General features: G+C 46.9%; 1 protein-coding gene across 1 annotated transcript in view; it reads left to right on the top strand.

Moving 5' to 3' along the window:
* Positions 1 to 21,412, top strand: part of LOC139270881 (coiled-coil domain-containing protein 102A-like) — a 760,459-nt gene that overhangs the window by 493,048 nt on the left and 245,999 nt on the right. The window contains exon 7 of the mRNA XM_070888470.1: positions 3,048 to 3,151. Within this exon, the coding sequence (XP_070744571.1) occupies positions 3,048 to 3,151 (104 nt within the window). The remainder of the gene's footprint in view (positions 1 to 3,047; positions 3,152 to 21,412) is intronic.

Here is a 21,412-nt window from a genome sequence, read left to right as displayed (position 1 = left end):
TTATTGTGTAAAGGTGAGAACTGGGTTTGGGGGACAAAACAAGTAATTGCTTTTGAGAAAGCCAGAAATATTTTATGCTCCAACAAGCTGTTTGTATTGTATAACCCGTGTAAAAGACTTGTGCTAGCATGTGATGTGTCATTGTACGGAGTCGGGTGTGTATTACAACAAGCTAACGTTGCGGGGAAGTTGCAACCTGTTGCCTATGCTTCCAGAAGCTTGTCTAAGGTCGAGAACGCCAACAGCATGATTGAGAAAGAGGCATTAGCGTGTGTGTTCGGGGTAAAGAAAATGCATCAGTACCTGTTTGGCCTCAAATTTGAGCAGGAAACCGATCACAAGCCCCTCACATCCCTGTTCACTGTAAACAAGGGGATGAATACTAATGCCTCAGCCCACATACAAAGGTGGGCACTCACGCTATCAGCATATAACTATACCATCCGCCACAGGCCAGGCATCGAGAACTGTGCGGATGCTCTCAGTCGGCTACCATTGCCCACCACGAGGGTGGAAATGGCGCAGCCTGCAAACTTGTTGATGGTGGCGCAGCCCGTAGACTTGTTGATGGTCATGGGAGCATTTGAAAATGATAAATCGCCTGTCATGGCCCGCCAGATTAGGACTTGGACCAGCCAAGATCCTCTGCTGTCCCCAGTAAAAACCTGTGCACTGCATGGGAGCTGGGCTAGCATCCCCATTGAAATGCAAGAGAAAATCAAGCCATTCCAGCGGTGAAAGGACGAGCTGTCCACTCAGGCAGACTGCCTGTTGTGGGGTCACCCCGTAGTGCTCCCAAAAAACGGCAGGGAGACGTTCATCTCGGATCTCCACAGCATACAGCCGGGTATACTAATGGTGAAAGCGATAGTCAGATCCCACGTGTGGTGGCCCGGTATCGACTCTGACTTAGAGTCCTGTGTACGGCAATGCAGCGTGTGTGCTCAGTTGAGCAACGCGCCCAGAGAGGCACCACTAAGTTTGTGGTCCTGGCCCTCCAGACCATGGTCGAGGATCCATGTCGACTATGCAGGCCCGTTTCTCGGTAAAATGTTCCTGGTGGTGGTGGATGCTTTTTCAAAATGGATTGAATGTGAAATAATGTCGGGAAGCACCACCACCGCCACCATTGAAAGCCTGAGGGCCATGTTTACCATCCACGGCCTGCCTGACATACTGGTCAGTGACAATGGGCCATGTTTCACCAGTGCCGAATTTAAAGAAGTCATGACCCACAATGGGATCAAACATGTCACCTCGGCCCCGTTTAAACCAGCCTCCAATGGGCAGGCAGAGCGGGCAGCACAAACCATCAAACAGAACCTTAAACGAGTCACAGAAGGCTCACTCCAAACCCACCTGTCCCGAGTACTGCTCAGCTACCACACGAGACCCCACTCGCTCACAGGGATGCCCCCGGCTGAGCTACTCATGAAAAGGACACTTAAAACCAAACTCTGGCTGGTTCACCCCAACCTGCATGATCAGGTAGAGAGCAGGCGGCAGCAACAAAATGTAAACGATGGTCGCGCCACTGTGTCACGGGAAATTGATCTGAATGACCCTGTGTATGTGCTAAACTATGGACATGGTCCCAAGTGGATCGCGAGCACGTTGATAATTAAAGATGGGAATAAGGTGTTTGTAGTCATACTAGACAATGGACAAACTTGCAGAAAGTACCTGGACCAAATGAGGCTGCGGTTCACAGACTGCCTTGAACAACCCACATCAGACACCACCTTTTTTGAGCCCACAACACACACCCAAAGGATCAACAACACCACCCCGGACCAGGAAATCGAACCCATCATGCCCAACAGCCCAGCAAGGCCAGGCTCACCTAGCAACCCTGCAGGGCCAACAACACACAGCCCAGCGAGGGCACAGCCAACACACCAGAACAGACATTTGTACCGAGGCAGTCCATCATGGAAATAAAGGCTCCCGACCGCCTCACTTTGTAAATAGTTTTCACTTTGACTTTGTGGGGGGAGTGATGTTGTGTATCTGTAAAGCATGCACTCCCATGTTCTGCCACCAGGGAGCGCATCCCCTGAAGTCCCAAGGGATCCCAGCATCCCTTGGGAGCACTGTATATAAGCCAGCCCCTCAGGCCTGTTCCTCACTCTGGAGTGTCTTATAAAAGACTGAGGTCACTGTTACTTTAACGTTCCTGTGTGCAGCCTCATCTGTATTAGGAACACAATAGAATGTGTCATCATTTTTCTATGATTGTTTGATTCTAAATTCTGAGGACAAGTAGTTCTGAAAATCTGTACAGTTGAAGTTACTCTACATATTGTAATCAATATTGTTGAGATCTTCAGTTGAAGCTTTCTCGTTATGAGAGGAATTCTGATTATATTTAATGTGCTCATGTACATGTTCAGTTTGCTTCTGTTCTGTATGCAACACCTTGTAACCAGCATTCTATCGCCACCAGGTGGCGCATCTGTTGGAGTCCCAAGGGATCCCAGCATCCCTTGGGAGCACTGTATATAAGCAGGTCTCCCATGCTGTGCCAGTACTCTGGAGTCAGAATAAAGAGACTAAGGTCACACTTACTCAAGTTTACAGTACTCAGTCACATTGCTTTATTCGAGACATAACAGCTTCCTTGTATACTTTAATCTGAATTCTCTTGAAGGGTGAGTGTTAAGCAGTTCTTTTGTCAGGTCCTCACCTGTCACATTATTGGCTGCTCGAACAAATGCACATGATCTGTTGCTGCATGAGTTTAATTAATGTTATTTTTACATTTTTGATCTCATTGTTAAAATTCAAGATCGGAATATCATTTTTTCGGGGGTTCCAGCAGATGGTGTATTGCACTCTGTGCTGTGTATATAGTATTTACCTCAGTGACACATTTCTTTTACGGTACTGCTTCCTTGCACCTCAGTTTCTGTTCCAAACACGCCAGTGTTCTGGTCTTACAAAAACATAAGAAGTAGGAATAGGAGTAGGCCATTTGGCCCCTCGAGCCTGCTCCGCCATTTAATAGATCATGGCTGATTTGATGCTTTTTATTTCTATTGATGCAGCTGGATGACTCACTGAACCAGATCAGGAAACTGCAGCGTTCTTTAGATGAACAGACGGAAGTGAACGATAACCTTCAAGTGCAGTTTGATCACTTGCAGACCAGGTAAGACATCGAGGGGAAACAAAGGAAAGGGGATCTAAGCCTCAGCCACTCCATGTCATTCGATCAATTACTTCCATGAGAGTGCAGGGGTAAGGGGGTGGGGTAGAGGGGTGGGGGGTGGGGGAGGGGCGGTGCAAAAGAAAAGGTTCAATGAAATTATGGTTTCCAACACTAAACTTGTTGGATGACAGTGTTATGAAACGCGTAAAGAAAGAACAAGAGAGTCACAGGCCTTTTTCACAAAAATGTTGCCTCTAGTTACCTGGGCAGTGCCTCAATCACAAGAGGGCAGGTACACAACCTGCCTCAGTCTACACCACTCAGAATAACGCACGTAGGAGACAACCCCTCTGTTTTATCGTGTTCTTCCTGCAGTGAAAAACTGCTCACCTTTTCTCCACAGTGCGATAGCAAATTAAACAGCAACCTCACACACAGTCACTAAGAGGGTCTCAGGAACTAGTTTTTAAGTATTAATATTTTTATCTGTTATCTCCAAAGTCCCCTTATGTGATGTAAATTTGTACCCACAATCCCACACCATTGAGTTATTGATCTCCGTCATCTCACTGTGGGGAAATGGTGAGAAGTTTCTCACTGCAGGAAGAACATGGAGGGTCGTAAATTGTGGCCTTTCCGGTGTGTACGATGTACGCACGCACCCGAAGAGGCCCCGCAAGTTACGGGTTTAGGTGCACAAAGGGCATGCGCCAAAATCCGGCACTCGTGATCTGTCAAAATGTCTTTTGACAGTTCCAACGCATACGGAAAGTAAAGGGCCTCTGCGGATGGAGATTTGGGCTATTTGCCCAACTCTTGCCCAGCGAATGCCCTTTCAACTCTTGCGCATTGCTAAAAGGCGGTGTAAGGCCTGCTTTTACCAGCATAAGAGTTTTAAAAGATAGAAAAATTAAATTGTGTTCTAATTTTTATATTAAAAACCCTGTCCATTAAGGTAAGTTTATTTTTTAACTCGATTAAAACATTTTAAAAACATTTTCAAAAAAAAAATTTTTTTCCTAAAACATTTAATATAATTCAATTTCAATTAATTTTAAATAAGCAAGGTGTTTTTTTATTTATTGTATTGTGGTTCTTGTTTCTGCAGGGTATTTCAATTGATAGTAATGGGAACTATTACAAACGGAATTCCCATTATAATCAATGAGAATACTAGATAGTGATTCCAGGCTATACATATGTACCTGGAAGACATGTTCCAGTATGCTGGACTGCGAAACTAGACCTCCGACCAGAATCCTACGTTCCTCCGGGACCAGCAGGTATTTTTGTAAATAAATTTCGGGTCGGAGGCATCCACCCCAAGGAAGCCTCCGACCGCAATTTTCCCCCATCCTGTTCCTGATTGGTTTGAGGGAAATTCTACCCTGTTGAAAAGTTGATGTCATTCAGCAGGCAAGTCACCAATCCACAGGTGACCTGCTTACATCACTGCAAGGTGGCTTTTTCCTTCAGGATAAAACTGAACTCTCCAATCTTTTCGCCACAAGGGAATGTCTTACTACAGTGCCTCTGAGTTAATAGATGTGCAAAATTCATAGGCGAGGTCCAAAAGGTTACATTTTATATTTTGCATTGCTGACTTTGCAGTCGTGGTAGTAAATGGTATGATCAACATTTTGCTGCAGTATAATGTGAATTGAAACTCGGCACTGATGTGGTTTCTGGCGCATGGTGTTGGGATAACTTTTAGCCCTTATCACAGGAAGGAAGGGTTAGTTGCATACACACCAGCAATCTAGGATCCATCATCATATTTTTGCTTAGTATTACACAGCTTTGTAAAGCATTACTAATTACAAAAGAAAGTATGCCAACGGGATCTTGTCCAATTTCTCATTTGTTTAACAAAAGGCAAAATTTGGGCTCCTCTTTCAGCATGGGTGGTAAATGTACCGAACCACAGGGGGGAGTTTTAACATGGGTGAGTGCGTGGGATTGGGTGCGGGTGGTGCGGGAGTTAAATCGGGGAACAATTACAAACGCGTCAAGAAGCTAGCTCCAACCCACCGGCTTCTGGCTTCCACGGAGGAGGATCAAGGGGCGGGCAGCCAACCTACTCCCAGGAGGCAGATTGGCTATGAAGCTCTCTGATTTAGCCTGCTTTGCAGGTTTTATTGTGGGCAGCCCAGTTTCCAAGACCTCGGGAAACCTGGCGGCTGAAGGGAGACTAGGACAGCTTCAGGGAGAAGGTAAGTGCCTTTACAGCACTGCTTGTGGGGCAGGAGAAGCATGACTGCTTCCCCCCACAGGATCCCCAAGCTCCCCCCCCCCCCACCTCCTCTCTCACATCAGATATTTTGCAACACGGAACTTTAGACTGAAGTATGTCACTTGGAGCTTTTCCATTCAGAAACCAAAAACAGAGCTGTTAAAATGGCGGACGCATTGAGACCGCAGCAGGAAGCGCCCAGCAGCCATTTTAACCACCTGCCCACCCTGTTCCTGCTTGGGGAGGGGGGGGGGGGAGGGTGTCACGATTAAAAGGGGGCATAGGGAGCAGCACCAAATTTGGTAATTTCCATTCGATCTTCTGCCTCCAATGAAAACACCAAAATGGCAAGTGGCCAAAAAACATGGCTGTTGGTGACTCTATGGCTGAAGCACTACTTGCTCCAGATATTGGTTAATATTTACAACAACAACATGTATTTATATGTGCCTTTAATATAATATATCCCAAGGTCGCTTCACAGGAGTGTTATGACAAAAAAAATACATTTGACACTAGCCTCATAAGAAGAAATTGCGGCAGATGACCAAAAGCTTGGCCAAAGTGGTAAGTTTTAAGGAGTGTCAAAGGAGGAAAGAGAGGTAGAGAGGTGGAGAGGTTTAGGAAGGGAGTTCCAGATCTTGGGGCCTAGGCAACAGAAGGCATGCCCGCCAATGGTTGAGTGATTATCAGGGATGCTCAAGAGGGCAGAATATGAGGAGCGCAGACATCTTGTGGGGTTGTGAGGCTGAAGGAGATTATAGAGATAGGGAAGGGCGAGGCCGTGGAGGGATTTGTAAACAAGGATGAGAATTTTGAAACTGAGGCGTTGCGTAACCGGGAGCCAATGAAGGTCAGCGAGCACAGGGGTGATAGGTGAGCCGGACTGAGTCTGAGTTAGGACACCGGCTGCTGAGATTTACTAAAGTATATCATGACAACTGATGCCTTTTAAAATTTTATGTCCAGTTTTTTTTTTAAATCAATCGAGCTGCTGTAGTAACTGTCCTACAATAGACACAGGATTGTTTCCATAGCAGCAGGACTGGAAATCAGCACGGGAGAACCAATTCTTCAATTTAAGTGGATCAATGTTCCAGATTAATTCAAACTGAGGCACTGTGCTGAAAAAGTCAAAGCGGAATGCGAAATTACAATAAGGTAATAGCACTATGCTTTTATTAACAATCAGCAACTGCTCATCTTATCTGAATACAGACTAATTTGAATATACATCCAATGCATCCTAACCTGTGGGAAGAGCACATTTGGGAAGAATTGCTGATCTTTCATTGTTTTCTTTCTGCTTCATTTGCAGAATGGTCATCTCTGGCTTGTAGTCTAAATGAATGTTCTCCAACTTTGAAACCGACGAGTGCACGTATAAGCACATAGAATAGCATTGTGGGTCAGCCTGTGTGATTCTATGTATTAGCACTCTGACCTTTAACCTGTGAGCCTTTGAACCTAACAATAGTGATAGTGATAGGGGATTCGATGGTGAGGGGAATAGATAGGCATTTCTGCGGCCGCAACCGAGACTCCAGGATGGTATGTTGCCTCCCTGGTGCAAGGGTCAAGGATGTCTCGGAGCGGGTGCAGGACATTCTCAAATGGGAGGGAGAACAGCCAGTTGTCATGGTGCACATTGGTACCAACGACATAGGTAAAAAAAGGGATGAGGTCCTACGAAAAGAATTTAAGGAGCTAGGAGCTAAATTAAAAAGTAGGACCTCAAAAGTAGTAATCTCGGGATTGCTACCAGTGCCACGTGCTAGTCAGAGTAGGAATCGCAGGATAGCGCAGATGAATACATGGCTTGAGCAGTGGTGCAGCAGGGAGGGATTCAAATTCCTGGGGCATTGGAACCGGTTCTGGGGGAGGTGGGACCAGTACAAACCGGACGGTCTACACCTGGGCAGGACGGAACCAATGTCCTAGGGGGAGTGTTTGCTAGTGCTGTTGGGGAGGAGTTAAACTAATATTGCAGGGGGATGGGAACCTATGCAGGGAGACAGAGGGAGACAAAAATGAGGCAAAAGCAAAAGACAGAAAGGAGATGAGGAAAAGTGGAGGGCGGAGAAACCCAAGGCAAAGAACAAAAAGGGCCACTGTACAGCAAAATTCTAAAAGGACAAAGGGTGTTAAAAAAGCAAGCCTGAAGGCTTTGTGTCTTAATGCAAGGAGTATCCGCAGTAAGGTGGATGAATTAACTGTGCAAATAGATGTTAACAAATATGATGTGATTGGGATTACGGAGACGTGGCTCCAGGATGATCAGGGCTGGGAACTCAACATCCAGGGGTATTCAACATTCAGGAAGGATAGAATAAAAGGAAAAGGAGGTGGGGTAGCATTGCTGGTTAAAGAGGAGATTAATGCAATAGTTAGGAAAGACATTAGCTTGGATGATGTGGAATCTATATGGGTAGAGCTGCAGAACACTAAAGGGCAAAAAACGTTAGTGGGAGTTGTGTACAGACCTCCAAACAGTAGTAGTGATGTTGGGGAGGGCATCAAACAGGAAATTAGGAGTGCATGCAATAAAGGTGCAGCAGTTATAATGGGTGACTTTAATATGCACATAGATTGGGCTAGCCAAACTGGAAGCAATATGGTGGAGGAGGATTTCCTGGAGTGCATAAGGGATGGTTTTCTAGACCAATATGTCGAGGAACCAACTAGGGGGGAGGCCATCTTAGACTGGGTGTTGTGTAATGAGAGAGGATTAATTAACAATCTCATTGTGCGAGGCCCCTTGGGGAAGAGTGACCATAATATGGTGGAATTCTGCATTAGGATGGAGAATGAAACAGTTAATTCAGAGACCATGGTCCAGAACTTAAAGAAGGGTAACTTTGAAGGTATGAGGCGTGAATTGGCTAAGATAGATTGGCGAATGATACTGAAGGGGTTGATTGTGGATGGGCAATGGCAGACATTTAGAGACCGCATGGATTAATTACAACAATTGTACATTCCTGTCTGGCGTAAAAATAAAAAAGGGAAGGTGGCTCAACCGTGGCTAACTAGGGAAATCAGGGATAGTATTAAAGCCAAGGAAGTGACATACAAATTGGCCAGAAATAGCAGTGAACCTGGGGACTGGGAGAAATTTAGAACTCAGCAGAGGAAGACAAAGGGTTTGATTAGGGCAGGGAAAATGGAGTACGAGAAGAAGCTTGCAGGGAACATTAAGGCGGATTGCAAAAGTTTCTATAGGTATGTAAAGAGAAAAAGGTTAGTAAAGACAAACGTAGGTCCCCTGCAGTCAGAATCAGGGGAAGTCATAATGGGGAACAAAGAAATGGCAGACCAATTGAACAAGTACTTTGGTTCAGTATTCACTAAGGAGGACACAAACAACCTTCCGGATATAAAAGGGGTCAGAGGGTCTAGTAAGGAGGAGGAACTGAGGGAAATCTTTATTAGTCGGGAAATTGTGTTGGGGAAATTGATGGGATTGAAGGCCGATAAATCCCCAGGGCCTGATGGACAGCATCCCAGAGTACTTAAGGAGGTGGCCTTGGAAATAGCGGATGCATTGACAGTCATTTTCCAACATTCCATTGACTCTGGATCAGTTCCTATCGAGTGGAGGGTAGCCAATGTAACCCCACTTTTTAAAAAAGGAGGGAGAGAGAAAGCAGGGAATTATAGACCAGTCAGCCTGACCTCAGTAGTGGGTAAAATGATGGAATCAATTATTAAGGATGTCACAGCAGCGCATTTGGAAAATGGTGACATGATAGGTCCAAGTCAGCATGGATTTGTGAAAGGGAGATCATGCTTGACAAATCTTCTAGAATTTTTTGAGGATGTTTCCAGTAAAGTGGACAAAGGAGAACCAGTTGATGTGGTATATTTGGACTTTCAGAAGGCTTTCGACAAGGTCCCACACAGGAGATTAATGTGCAAAGTTACAGCACATGGGATTGGGGGTAGTGTGCTGACCTGGATTGAGAACTGGTTGTCAGACAGGAAGCAAAGAGTAGGAGTAAATGGGTACTTTTCAGAATGGCAGGCAGTGACTAGTGGGGTATCGCAAGGTTCTGTGCTGGGGCCCCAGCTGTTTACATTGTACATTAATGATTTAGACGAGGGGATTAAATGTAGTATCTCCAAATTTGCGGATGACACTAAGTTGGGTGGCAGTGTGAGCTGCGAGGAGGATGCTATGAGGCTGCAGAGTGACTTGGATAGGTTAGGTGAGTGGGCAAATGCGTGACAGATGAAGTATAATGTGGATAAATGTGAGGTTATCCACTTTGGTGGTAAAAACAGAGCGACAGACTATTATCTGAATGGTGACAGATTAGGAAAAGGGTGTCATGGTACATCAGTCATTGAGGTTTGGCATGCAGGTACAGCAGGCGGTTAAGAAAGCAAATGGCATGTTGGCCTTCATAGCGAGGGGATTTGAGTACAGGGGCAGGGAGGTGTTGCTACAGTTGTACAGGGCCTTGGTGAGGCCACACCTGGAGTATTGTGTACAGTTTTGGTTTCCTAACTTGAGGAAGGACATTCTTGCTATTGAGGGAGTGCAGCGAAGATTCACCAGACTGATTTCCGGGATGGTGGGACTGACCTATCAAGAAAGACTGGATCAACTGGGCTTGTATTCACTGGAGTTCAGAAGAGTGAGAGGGGACCTCATAGAAACGTTTAAAATTCTGACGGGTTTGGACACGTTGGATGCAGGAAGAATGTTCCCAATGTTGGGGAAGTCCAGAACCAGGGGTCACAGTCTAAGGATAAGGGGTAAGCCATTTAGGACCGAGATGAGGAGAAACTTCTTCACCCAGAGAGTGGTGAACCTGTGGAAATCTCTACCACAGAAAGTAGTTGAGGCCAATTCACTAAATATATTCAAAAGGGAGTTAGATGAAGTCCTTACTACTCGGGGGATCAAGGGGTATGGCGTGAAAGCAGGAATGGGGTACTGAAGTTTCATGTTCAGCCATGAACTCATTGAATGGCGGTGCAGACTAGAAGGGCTGAATGGCCTGCTCCTGCACCTATTTTCTATGTTTCTATGTTTCTAACAAAGGCTCATGGGGTGAAAGTCTCCTCTCTCTGTTGCCAGTAATGTCCCTACATGAAGTGAGTTTAAGCAGACTAACCCAATGTGTCTGAGTCCACAGCGTAAAACTACTGATGATATGACATGAATTGGCACTAAATTCCTTTTAGAGAATCCATAAGAATGTCCAATAATGGGAAATGCCACATTAGTGCTGTAGGGTACCCTTCTAACAAGGTGGACTATGAGGGCACAGTAGGAAGGATATATTGGTCTTGGAGGGAGTGCAGCGTACGTTTACCAGGATGATACCCAGATTTTAAGGGTTAAGTTATGAGGAGAGATTACACAAATTAAGGTTGTATTCCCTAGAATTTAGAAGGTTAAGGGGCGATCTGATCGAAGTTTTCAGGATATTAAAGGGAACTGATCAGATAGATAGCGTGAAACTATTTCTGCTGGTTGTGGAATCTAGGATAAGGAGCCATGGTCTAAAAATTAGAGCCAGACCTACCAGGAGTGAAATTAGGAAACATTTCTACACACAAAGGGTGGTAGAAGTTTGGAACTCTCTTCCGCAAATGGCAATTGAAGCTAGATCAATTGTTAATTTTAAATCTGAAATTGATAGCTTTTTGTTAACCAAAGGTATTAAGGGATATGGGCCAAAGGCGGGTATATGGAGTTAGGTCACAGATCAGTCATGATCTCATTGAATGGCGGAACAGGCTCGTAGGGCTGAATGGCCTACTCCTGTTCCTATGTTCCTATGAACTTTACTACATCCAACCTATGTTATACCTGACTTGGAGCTGTTTATCCTGATGTTGGGGGAAAAAACTTGGGAAATGTTCAATTCCTCCCAATACCAACATTTGCCACCGACCGTACTTTAAAAATAGCTTTGAATAAAATAGATTTATAATGTAGAAAATGGTGTTGCGTATATATTTAACTCACAGCTGTACACAAATGTAACTCACTGACGCGAGTTGTCTTTTTAATTTAATTCCAACTCATGGGGCTAGGAATCTCATTTAGTATAGGGACTGGATGAAAGCTACCTGTGATGCACAGATGTGTGTGTGTGTGTGCTCATGTCTACACACACACCCACACATAGACCCACCTACATGTACGCACATACACATACCATATCATTGTTTAAATACACAGGAAATAAATTTAGATGCATGATCAGCTCAGCATTATGGTTTAAGTATAACCGAAGTGTAATATTATTGCATGGAATTGCATAGAATTTACAGCACAGAAACAAGCCTTCCGGCACAACTGGTAAAGACGCTACAGGTGGCCTATGGAGGAATAAAAATTGACCAGGGCTGTTTTCCCTCATTCACGCCTATGGAACTCTGCTGGAAAGTCAGTGTGCAGGGACTTTAAATGAGGTCAGGATGAAACTGGTTGAATAGCTTGTCAACGCTCAGTGTCTTGCCTCACATTTGTGTGGCCGTTTGGCTGAGACACTGGAAGGCAGTCCGTACCTGTGAAACATCTCATCCTGATATAGCACCTTCAGAATCATAAAAAAGTCATGACACAGAAGGAGGCCATTCAGCCCATCGTGTCTGTGCCGGTCGAAAAAGAGTTACCCAGCCTAATCCCACCTTCCAGCATTTGGTCTGTAGCCCTGTAGGTTATGGCACTTTTAAATGTGATGAGGGTTTCTGCCTCTACCACACTTTCAGGAAGTGAGTTCCAGACTCTCACCACCCTCTGGGTGAAGAAACGTTTCCTCATCTCCCTCTAATCCTTCTACCAGCTACTTTAAATCTATGCCCCCTGGCTATTGACCCCTCTGCTACGGGAAATAGGTCCTCCCTGTTCACTCTATTTAGGCCCCTCATAATTTTATACACCTCAATTAAGCCTCCTCTGTTCTCAGTCTATCCAAATTTTCCTCATAGCTAAAGTTTTCCAGTCCTGGCAACATCTTCATAAATATTCTCTGCACCCGCTCTAGTGCAATCACATCCTTCCTGTAATGTGGGGATCAGAACTACACGCAGTACTCCAGCTGTGGCCTAACTAGTGTTGTATACAGTCCTAGCATAACTTCCCTGCTCTTATATTCTATGCCTCGACTAATAAAGGAAAGCATTCCGTATGCCCTTTTAACTACCTTTTCGACCTGTCATGCACCCTTTAAGGATCTGTGGACATACACTTCAAGGGAGGGGTAGGGGGAGAAAACAGCAATTTGTGAATAAAATATTCATGCACACAGGTGAAAATGAAAACCTAGATGAAACTTAATGATTTCTTTTACGATTTCCCTTGCAGGGGCCATGATAGCCCCCTTCCCTGGAGGCTGATTTCCATGCTAATCATGGTTCGTGGTGTGCCACAGGGATCGGTGCTGGGACCACAACTGTTTACAATATACATAGATGATCTGGAAGAGGGGACAGAGTGTAGTGTAACAAAATTTGCAGATGACACAAAGATTAGTGGGAAAGCGGGTTGTGTAGAGGACACAGAGAGGCTGCAAAGAGATTTAGATAGGTTAAGCGAATGGGCTAAGGTTTGGCAGATGGAATACAATGTTGGAAAATGTGAGGTCATCCACCTTGGAAACAAAAACAGTAAAAGGGAATATTATTTGAATGGGGAGAAATTACAACATGCTGCGGTGCAGAGGGACCTGGGGGTCCTTGTGCATGAATCCCAAAAGGTTAGTTTGCAGGTGCAGCAGGTAATCAGGAAGGCGAATGGAATGTTGGCCTTCATTGCGAGAGGGATGGAGTACAAAAGCAGGGAGATCCTGCTGCAACTGTATAGGGTATTGGTGAGGCCGCACCTGGAGTACTGCGTGCAGTTTTGGTCACCTTTCTTAAGGAAGGATATACTAGCTTTGGTGGGGGTACAGAGACGATTCACTAGGCTGATTCCGGAGATGAGGGGGTTACCTTATGATGATAGATTGAGTAGACTGGGTCTTTACTCGTTGGAGTTCAGAAGGATGAGGGGTGATCTTATAGAAACATTTAAAATAATGAAAGGGATAGACAAGATAGAGGCAAAGAGGTTGTTTCCACTGGTCGGGGAGACTAGAACTAGGGGGCATAGCCTCAAAATACGGGTATTTAAAACCGAGTTGAGAAGGAATTTCTTCTCCCAGAGGGTTGTGAATCTGTGGAATTCTCTGCCCAAGGAAGCAGTTGAGGCTAGCTCATTGAATGTATTCAAAGCACAGATAGATAGATTTTTAACCAATAAGGGAATTAAGGGTTACGGGGAGCGGGCGGGTAAGTTGAGCTGAGTCCACGGCCAGATCAGCCATAATCTTGTTGAATGGCGGAGCAGGCTCGAGGGGCTAGCTGGCCTACTCCTGTTCCTAATTCTTATGTTCTTATGTTAGCTGTGACTCTGAGTGAGGTTAGCTTTAGAGCTGTACCTCACTCAGAGTCACAGCTGATACCCGCTGACACAAATTGGCTCTGAGCAGATTCGTTTTTTAGGGCTGGATTTTAGACTTTTCGGTTTTTGGGACAAAAACGGAGGCAGGGCGGGAAAGTTACCGGCCGGGAATAGTTTGCGCTTTAGTAAGGAAGCTTCGGCATCTGGGCCCTGCGTCAGGAAGCGCAACGCGAAGGGAGGCGTTATACACGTTTCGAGGCGCAAGGATGGGAAACCCACAAATTAAATTGCTGGGCTGTGAGCGCTCCGCGAGAGGCCTGGGGTGTGTGTGGGGGGCGGCGGGCAGGGAGCGGGGGGGGGGACACCTTAAAAAAAAAAACCCACAAAAACATTCCCAAAACGTTGCCCACGCTACCAAAACACAGTTCACTAAGAAAAAATTAAAAGAACAAACACTCGCACTTACCTTTGGAGTACTCTGTGCCACCGGCTATCCTAGACCGCAGTAATTTCCCAGGTGGTCCTTGCGAGCGTACATCCGGGTGGGCGATACTACTGCTGGTATCGCAACCAGAGGCGTTGCACACCCGGTGTGGCTCTTCCCGGCGGTGCTGCTGAACGCTACCGCAAAATGGGACCGGAGGATCGCGATGGGGCACAGGAGCCCTGAGCGCCACCTTTCACACTGCTCCGCGGCTAAACCTGGAGCACAAAGGACTGGAAAATCCAGCCCTTAGTCTCTGCACAATGTGGAAGTGCTGTGAATGATGGCCATGGATCCTGCAGCCAGTGAGCGAAGGAGATGGTGAAGAGATTTCTCTCTCGGCCCGCAGCTCTCCACTGGACTTGTCACTGCCTGTTTCCTCACAGTCATAGGCCAGTCCCCATTGGGCAAGAGTTCACAGCAGCAAATTACACTCCAATTTAGCACAGCTGCTACCAAATTAAGATTTTCTGCTGAGAGAGGCTGAGAGCCATAAAGAAGCAGAGTGTGAAATAGAAATGTCATGCTGGCACTCTTGTGCGACTGGTAGTTAGGCTTATTGTCATTGTAGAGAGATCTCCATGCTGCATCTTGCCAGAGAAGAGCTGGGTGTTGGCACTCTGCAGTAAAGTAGAAATCTGTTCTTTGGTATTATTATTCAACATCCCGTTGGCAAGTGACGAAACTCACAAGTAGAATTATAGATACAAATGTGAGGAGAAATCAAATATTAGAACTAATATTAGGTTCTGTTCGACTTTTAAATGAGAACTATAATTTGCTAAAAGTGCTGTTTTGTGTTCTATGAGGACAAAATTGAATTGTTGCACCTATTTTCCGGGTGCAAAATGGGCCAAAAATCACCAATTTTGCGATGCCAAGATCCTCCCCCGAACTGCCAGTAGTATGTCCGATGCCATATTGGTTCGGGCATCATTAAAATGTCCCTGGTGGCTGCCTGAAACAGGATTTAGCCCCTTGGCATATACTCATCATCATCATCATAGGCAGTTCCTCAGAGTCGAGGATGACTTGCTTCCACATTAAAAATGAGTTCTCCGATGACTGTTAAGTTCAATGCCGGAGCTGCAATCTCTGTCTCGGGTTGGAAAGATGGTGCTTGAAAGTACGATGGTTGAAGTGCCGGTTTTTTGAAGTGCTTGGGCTGTCATGCGTTCCTTCCGCTATATGCATTAGCCCCTTGGCATATACTAATGAGGAGCTTAATGCCTGTTTTATGTCACCACTCCAAAACCTGGCTGAACTGAGCAGAGAATGTACATGGACATGCTGCTTTCAGTTTTTTGGGCTCTTCTGCAACCTAACCAGCGGCCCTTAAAGGGACACCAACAAAATGGTAAGGGGCTGCAATTGCCCCTTTTTTGCACCCCGTTAACACCTCTGGGAGGCAGTAGCAGGACGCAATGGCCTTTTCACCCGAGGGTGGGGAGCGGTAGTGCCTCGGGCGAAATCGGCCTGAGATGATGTCATCGGCGTGAGCACTGACCGCTTTGCAGCTCATGGGGGAAATTTCCCCACGGGACATGAGGCTAGTGCGGGCCAATGTCTGCACCAGCTTCGTGGGGTGCTGACATCCACTCGGGGCACCCCTTAAAGGGGAGGCCATGTGCGCACCGGGCCACCATTTTATTTTGCCGGACGATTCTTCGGCACTCCCTTTTGGGTGCCGGACCACTGGGCCAGCTGAGCGGGTCCCTGGTGACCCAGTGGTGGCCATCAAAGGGCCTGGAGAGGATGCAGCTGCTCTCCCCTTTAACTGAAGGGGAGGGGCGTTGTAGCACGTTAGCGCTATGCAGAGCTTCTGCGTAGCGCTGACCTCTGCAGTGCCGAACTTAACTCAGCAATATGCTGACACCCTGGAAGTGCAGCTCCAACAAGGAGGAGCACCTGAGACAACATCCTGTCTCGTTTGAGGGGCGCAAGGCCCAATTGTATGCCGGGGGGGCAGGACATCCAGTCCGGGCGGTAAAAGTCTCGTGCCCGGAAAGTTACTGCCCCCAAATGGGGCGCAGGGCAATTTTGGCCCCTAGTTTTTTCCTTTTTAACTTGCCTTAATGTAGGAGTGCTCCTCCTAGCTCCACAGCAATACTGCAGGCTAGTGATGGCCTGCACTTGCACCCCTGCCCCTTCGCCTCCCATGTCCCCACCCCTCACCCCACTCCACCCCGGACCTACCTGATGGCCGCTGCTGACACCTGATCCAAGCCCACATTGGTGTGGAGCTAACTGTACAGCTGACTCTGAATGCCCAATTAGCGCCTGTAGCTCACTGGAATACTGGAGACAAGCCCCGGGCTTCTGCCGTGCATATCGAACGCGTCATCGAGCTCACACAAAAAACAGGCTTCAACCAATTTCTCCTCATATTATGTGCTGAGTTGTGTAAAATCTTCAGAGATATTGAAACATGCAAAATTCTCACAAGTCGTGACAGGGTAAATGCAGGCAGGATGTTGCCTCTGGCTGGGGAGTCTAGAACCAGGGGTCACAGTCTCAGAATAAGGTTTCGGCCATTTAGGACTGAAATGAGGAGAAACTTCTTCACTCAGAGGGTGGTGAATCTTCGGAATTCTCTACCTCAGAGGGCTGTGGAGGTTCAGTCGTTGATATTCAAGACAGAGATCGATAGATTATTGAATATTAAGGGAATCAAGGGATATGGAGATAGTGTAGGAAAGTGGAGTTGAGGTAGAAGATCAGCCATGATCTGATTGAATGGAGGAGCAGGCTCGAGGCACCGAATGGCCTACTCCTGCTCCTAATTCTTATGTTCTTATATAAAGTTGCTGTGGGCTTGACTCCATGCCTGTCAACGTACTCCTGAAGTTTATGTTCTGAAAGCAAGTCTGTTGTTAACATTGATTTTGACATCATGGTTTATCTTAATGTCCTTTTTTTAATACTTCATAACTCGCACTACATCTTTCAAACCGTTAGATTCCCCAACAAGGGAGAGAGATTGCCCTCAAACGACTTTTCAATTGGATAAGGTCACATAAAGTATAAATGCATTACCGATACCCTTGTGGGCATTCTGCCGAAAGCGAAGTTACTGCATTCACGTCTCTCAACAAGGTCAGACTGTATTCATTTTTCTGAAGTATTTATCCTACTTTAAAATGGATGCTCACAATAAATCACATGTGAATCAGCATGCAGCTGCTTGTGTTTCCAAGTGTCGTGTCACTAGCTAGGTGTCAATGGCATGAATAAGCAGCTCCCTGTTTAATGGTTGCTAATGACTAGTTTACAAATTAACTGTGAAATATAGCAACTGATTGGAGTGAATCTTTTACTCATAAATTATAGAGGGCGCAAAAGGTGTTCCTTCTGAATTTTGCAATGTTTCATGATTGTGCCTGCAACACAATTTACCGCCATCTATTAACTCATAAACAAAATGCGATGGAATTCTGTTTTCTTTTAGTTTAAAGTAGGATAAAAACTTCAGAGAAATTAATACAGTCTGACCTTGCTGGGAGAAGTGAATGCAGTAACTTTGCTTTAGGCCACAGCTGGAGTACTGTGTGCTGTTCTGGTCACCACATTACAGGAAAGATGTGATTGCACTAGAGAGGGTACAGAGAAGATTTACGAAGATTTTGCCTGGACTGGAGAATTTTACCTATGAGGAAAGATTGGATAGGCTGGGTTTGTTTTTTTTGGAACAGAGAAGGCTGAGGGGAGACCTGATTGAGGTGTATAAAATTATGAGGGGCCTAGATAGAGTGGATAGCCAGGACCTATTTCCCTTAGCAGAAGGGTCAACAACCAGAGGCATAGATTTAAAGTAATTAGGGAGAGGTTTAGAGGGGATTTGAGGGGAAATCTCTTCACCCAGAGGGTGGTGGGGGTCTGGAACTCACTGCCTGAAAGGGTGGTAGAGGCAAAAACCCTCATAGCATTTAAAAAGTACTTGGATATGCACTTGAAGTGCCGTAACCTACAAGGCTACGGACCAAGAGCTGGGAGGTGGGATTAGGCTGGATAGCTCTTTGTCGGTCGGCATGGACACGATGGGCCGTATTGCCTCCTTCTGTGCTGTAAATTTCTATGATTCTTCTATGATTGTCGCACTGGGCATTTGTGACATTTTGTGGTTCATTGTACATTCGCAGATGACCACTCCACCAAACCTTATTCCTTATCAGGCTTTTCGCTATAAATAAGTCTTTGTCATGGGGCTGCAGGAACCTGGCCGCTGGCTTGCTTCGGTTTTTCATACCATGTGGGAATGAGCACTGTCGCCTCCACCTCGTTATAATGCGCCAAATAATTATTTCTCAAGGACGATGCTATTGTGAGATTGCAGCGTATCTGATTATCTTAAAACTCTGCATTTCTTCAGGGAGGAAAGACGTGCCAAACAGACTAAATATTTCACTTTGCAAAATTATCTATCGGACAGGTGGAGTGATTAAAAAGACAGTAATCGTAGTGAAGGGTTCTGATGGTTTCCACTGTCAGAGTTTAGAACCGTCATCTGAATTTTAAGTTGAGATTAAATCCTTTCCATTATCTGTGACATTTATAATTTTTTGCCACATAGATAGAAGGTCAAGTTCCTGTCCATCATTTTTATCCAATTTTGAGAGGGAGAGGGTGTCTTGACAACAGTGACTTTCACGACAGGTGCTAGCAGACAGTGCAATTTACTTCGTTGTTGGACGATGGGATCCACACTGAAGGGTTAATGATTGCAATGCACTCACCCTCTGCTTCTCAAGTGATTATCAATAGTTGATTAGCGATAAATAATATGGCTAGTGTATTTCATAGTCACACATTCATGGTACTGAGTGCAACATAAATATCAAAATCTGTACCTTGTTAAATGGCAAGGGGCACTGTTTTAAGGATCTTATGGACTGTAATGTATTTGCTTCATGGGTTCTTTGCTGAAAAATGAATAGCAACACATTGCTATTAAGAGCTAGTTGGTTTATTAACAAAGGTTTAACAATCACACTAACATTACCAGTTCATCCACTAGGCTCGCAACTGCCTATCTCATCGTGGGCCCCCTGAACCAAACTGACTGGGGTTTTGTTGAGTCTTGTGAACATCCCATGGCTGGCAAAGCCAACAGCTCTACAACTATTTTGAGTTGTAAACTTTAATCAAGTGCCCCCTGATTAAAGGGGGGGGGGCGGGTGGGGGCACACTCCAAAAACTTTTCAAGTGCCCTCTTGTATTTTTGTTTTTTTTTGAGGGCACTAAAACCACAAATTATACAAGTGCCCCCTGGCTAAAAGGGGGGGAGGGTGAACTAAAACCGACAATTTAAACAAATTAAGCTTTAGACATTAAATCAAATTAAAATTTGGTTGCCGGGGGTGATGATGCAGTCTAGTCCCTCCGGCGCCCACCTCTCGCGGAAGGCCACGAGCATACCGGTGGACACCGCGTGCTCCATCTCCAGGGACACCCTGGCACGGATGTAAGCGCGGAAGAGAGGCAGGCAGTCAGGCTGAACGACCACCTCGACCACCCGCTGCCTGGACCGGCTGATGGCACCCTTGGCCGTGCCCAAGAGCAGTCCTACGAGGAGGCCCTCGGACCTACCCGCTCCCCTCCGCACAGGGTGCCCAAAGATCAGGAGTGTGGGACTGAAGTGCAACCAGAAATTGAGGAGCAGCCCCTTTAAATAATGGAACAGGGGCTGCGACCTCGTGCATTCCATAAAAACATGGAACACGGACTCTTCCAGACCGCAGAAATTGCAGGCGGCCTGGGAGCCCGTGAACTGGCATAAAAATTTATTGCACGGGACTGCTCCATGCACCACCCTCCAGGCCAACTCCCCGATAAATAGTGGGAGGACTCCCGCGTAGAGTGCACTCCATCGGGGACCCCCGCCTCCTCCGGACGGCAAGATGGTGCGCCATGGCGTGTCCGGATGGCAGACGAGGATGGCAAGGTTGAGAGTGTGCAGGAGCAGCCCGTACAGGAAACCCCTCCGCGCGGAACTGAAAGGCACGGAGGGGATTTCCCCGAGGCGGCTCAAGTTGTGAGGCGCCAGCTCCCGAGGGAGGTTCCGGGGTTTGGCGCCGATGAGGAATTCCGTCCGGACGGGGGTCAGTTCGGACGGGATCTCCCCATGTGCTTGAGCCTCCTCGACACACCTAACGGAGTCAGGGCCCAGAGCTGTTTTTAGCGACTCGATGACATCGGCCGCGCGGCAGACGTCGGCCGAATTTAGGCGCCGTGCCAGCGTGTCTGGCGCCATCCAGCCCGCTCCTCCACCATCGAGCAGGTCCCTGACCCTGGTCACCTCACCAGCCACAGCCCTCTCGTCCGACTGCCACCTAAAACCTCGGTCGTGGAGGTACGGATTCCCGAGCAGCGGCTCCTGCAGGACAGCCGCCACTCCAGCCGGTCTAGAGCTGCGCTTGGTGGAGACTTTGTTCCAGACCCTGGTGAGTTCCTTGTAAAAGACAGGCAGCCCCTGGACGGCGGTCCTGACACCCCCCAAGCTCACAAACAGGAGCTGCGTGTCGTAGTTGAGGCTGTGCTGCTGGCGGAAGAAATACATCGCCAGCGCATGCCACCTAGGAGGGGGCTCGACGTAAAGGTATCTCTGCTGGGTCTGAAGACGGAAAGTCGCTAGCTGGGTGCTGACGCACACCAACGACTGACCGCCCTCCCTAAGCGGGAGACTCAAGACCACGGCAGAGACCCAGTGCTTCCTGTTGTTCCAGAAGAAGTCCACCAGCTTCATCTATATCTTGGCGACAAACGCAGGGGGAGGGGTCAAAGTGACCAGCCGGTACCACAGCATAGCGGCCACCAGCTGGTTTATGACTAGCCCTCGACCCCTGTAGAACAGCACTCGGAGCAGTCCTGTCCAGCGCCCTAGGCGAGCGGCGACCTTGGCCTCCAGCTCTTGCCAGTTCGCCGGCCAGGCTCCCTCGTCGGGGCTAAGGTAGACTCCCAGATAGAGGAGATGGGTCGTGCTCCAGGCAAAAGGCCTGAACTCCTCCGGCAGGGAGTCCACCCGCCACTGACCTGCCAGGAGTCCGGAACATTTCTCCCAGTTTATCCCGACGGAGGATGCGGCCGAGTAAATCTCCTGGCACTCACGCATCCTCCGCAGATCAGCGGGATCCTCTACTGTGA

Source organism: Pristiophorus japonicus, chromosome 1 (genome assembly GCF_044704955.1).
Source record: "Pristiophorus japonicus isolate sPriJap1 chromosome 1, sPriJap1.hap1, whole genome shotgun sequence".
Classification (NCBI taxonomy): Eukaryota; Metazoa; Chordata; class Chondrichthyes; family Pristiophoridae; genus Pristiophorus; species Pristiophorus japonicus.
The sequence above is the reverse complement of the archived record's forward strand: the minus strand, read 5'-3'. Positions and strand labels throughout refer to the sequence as shown.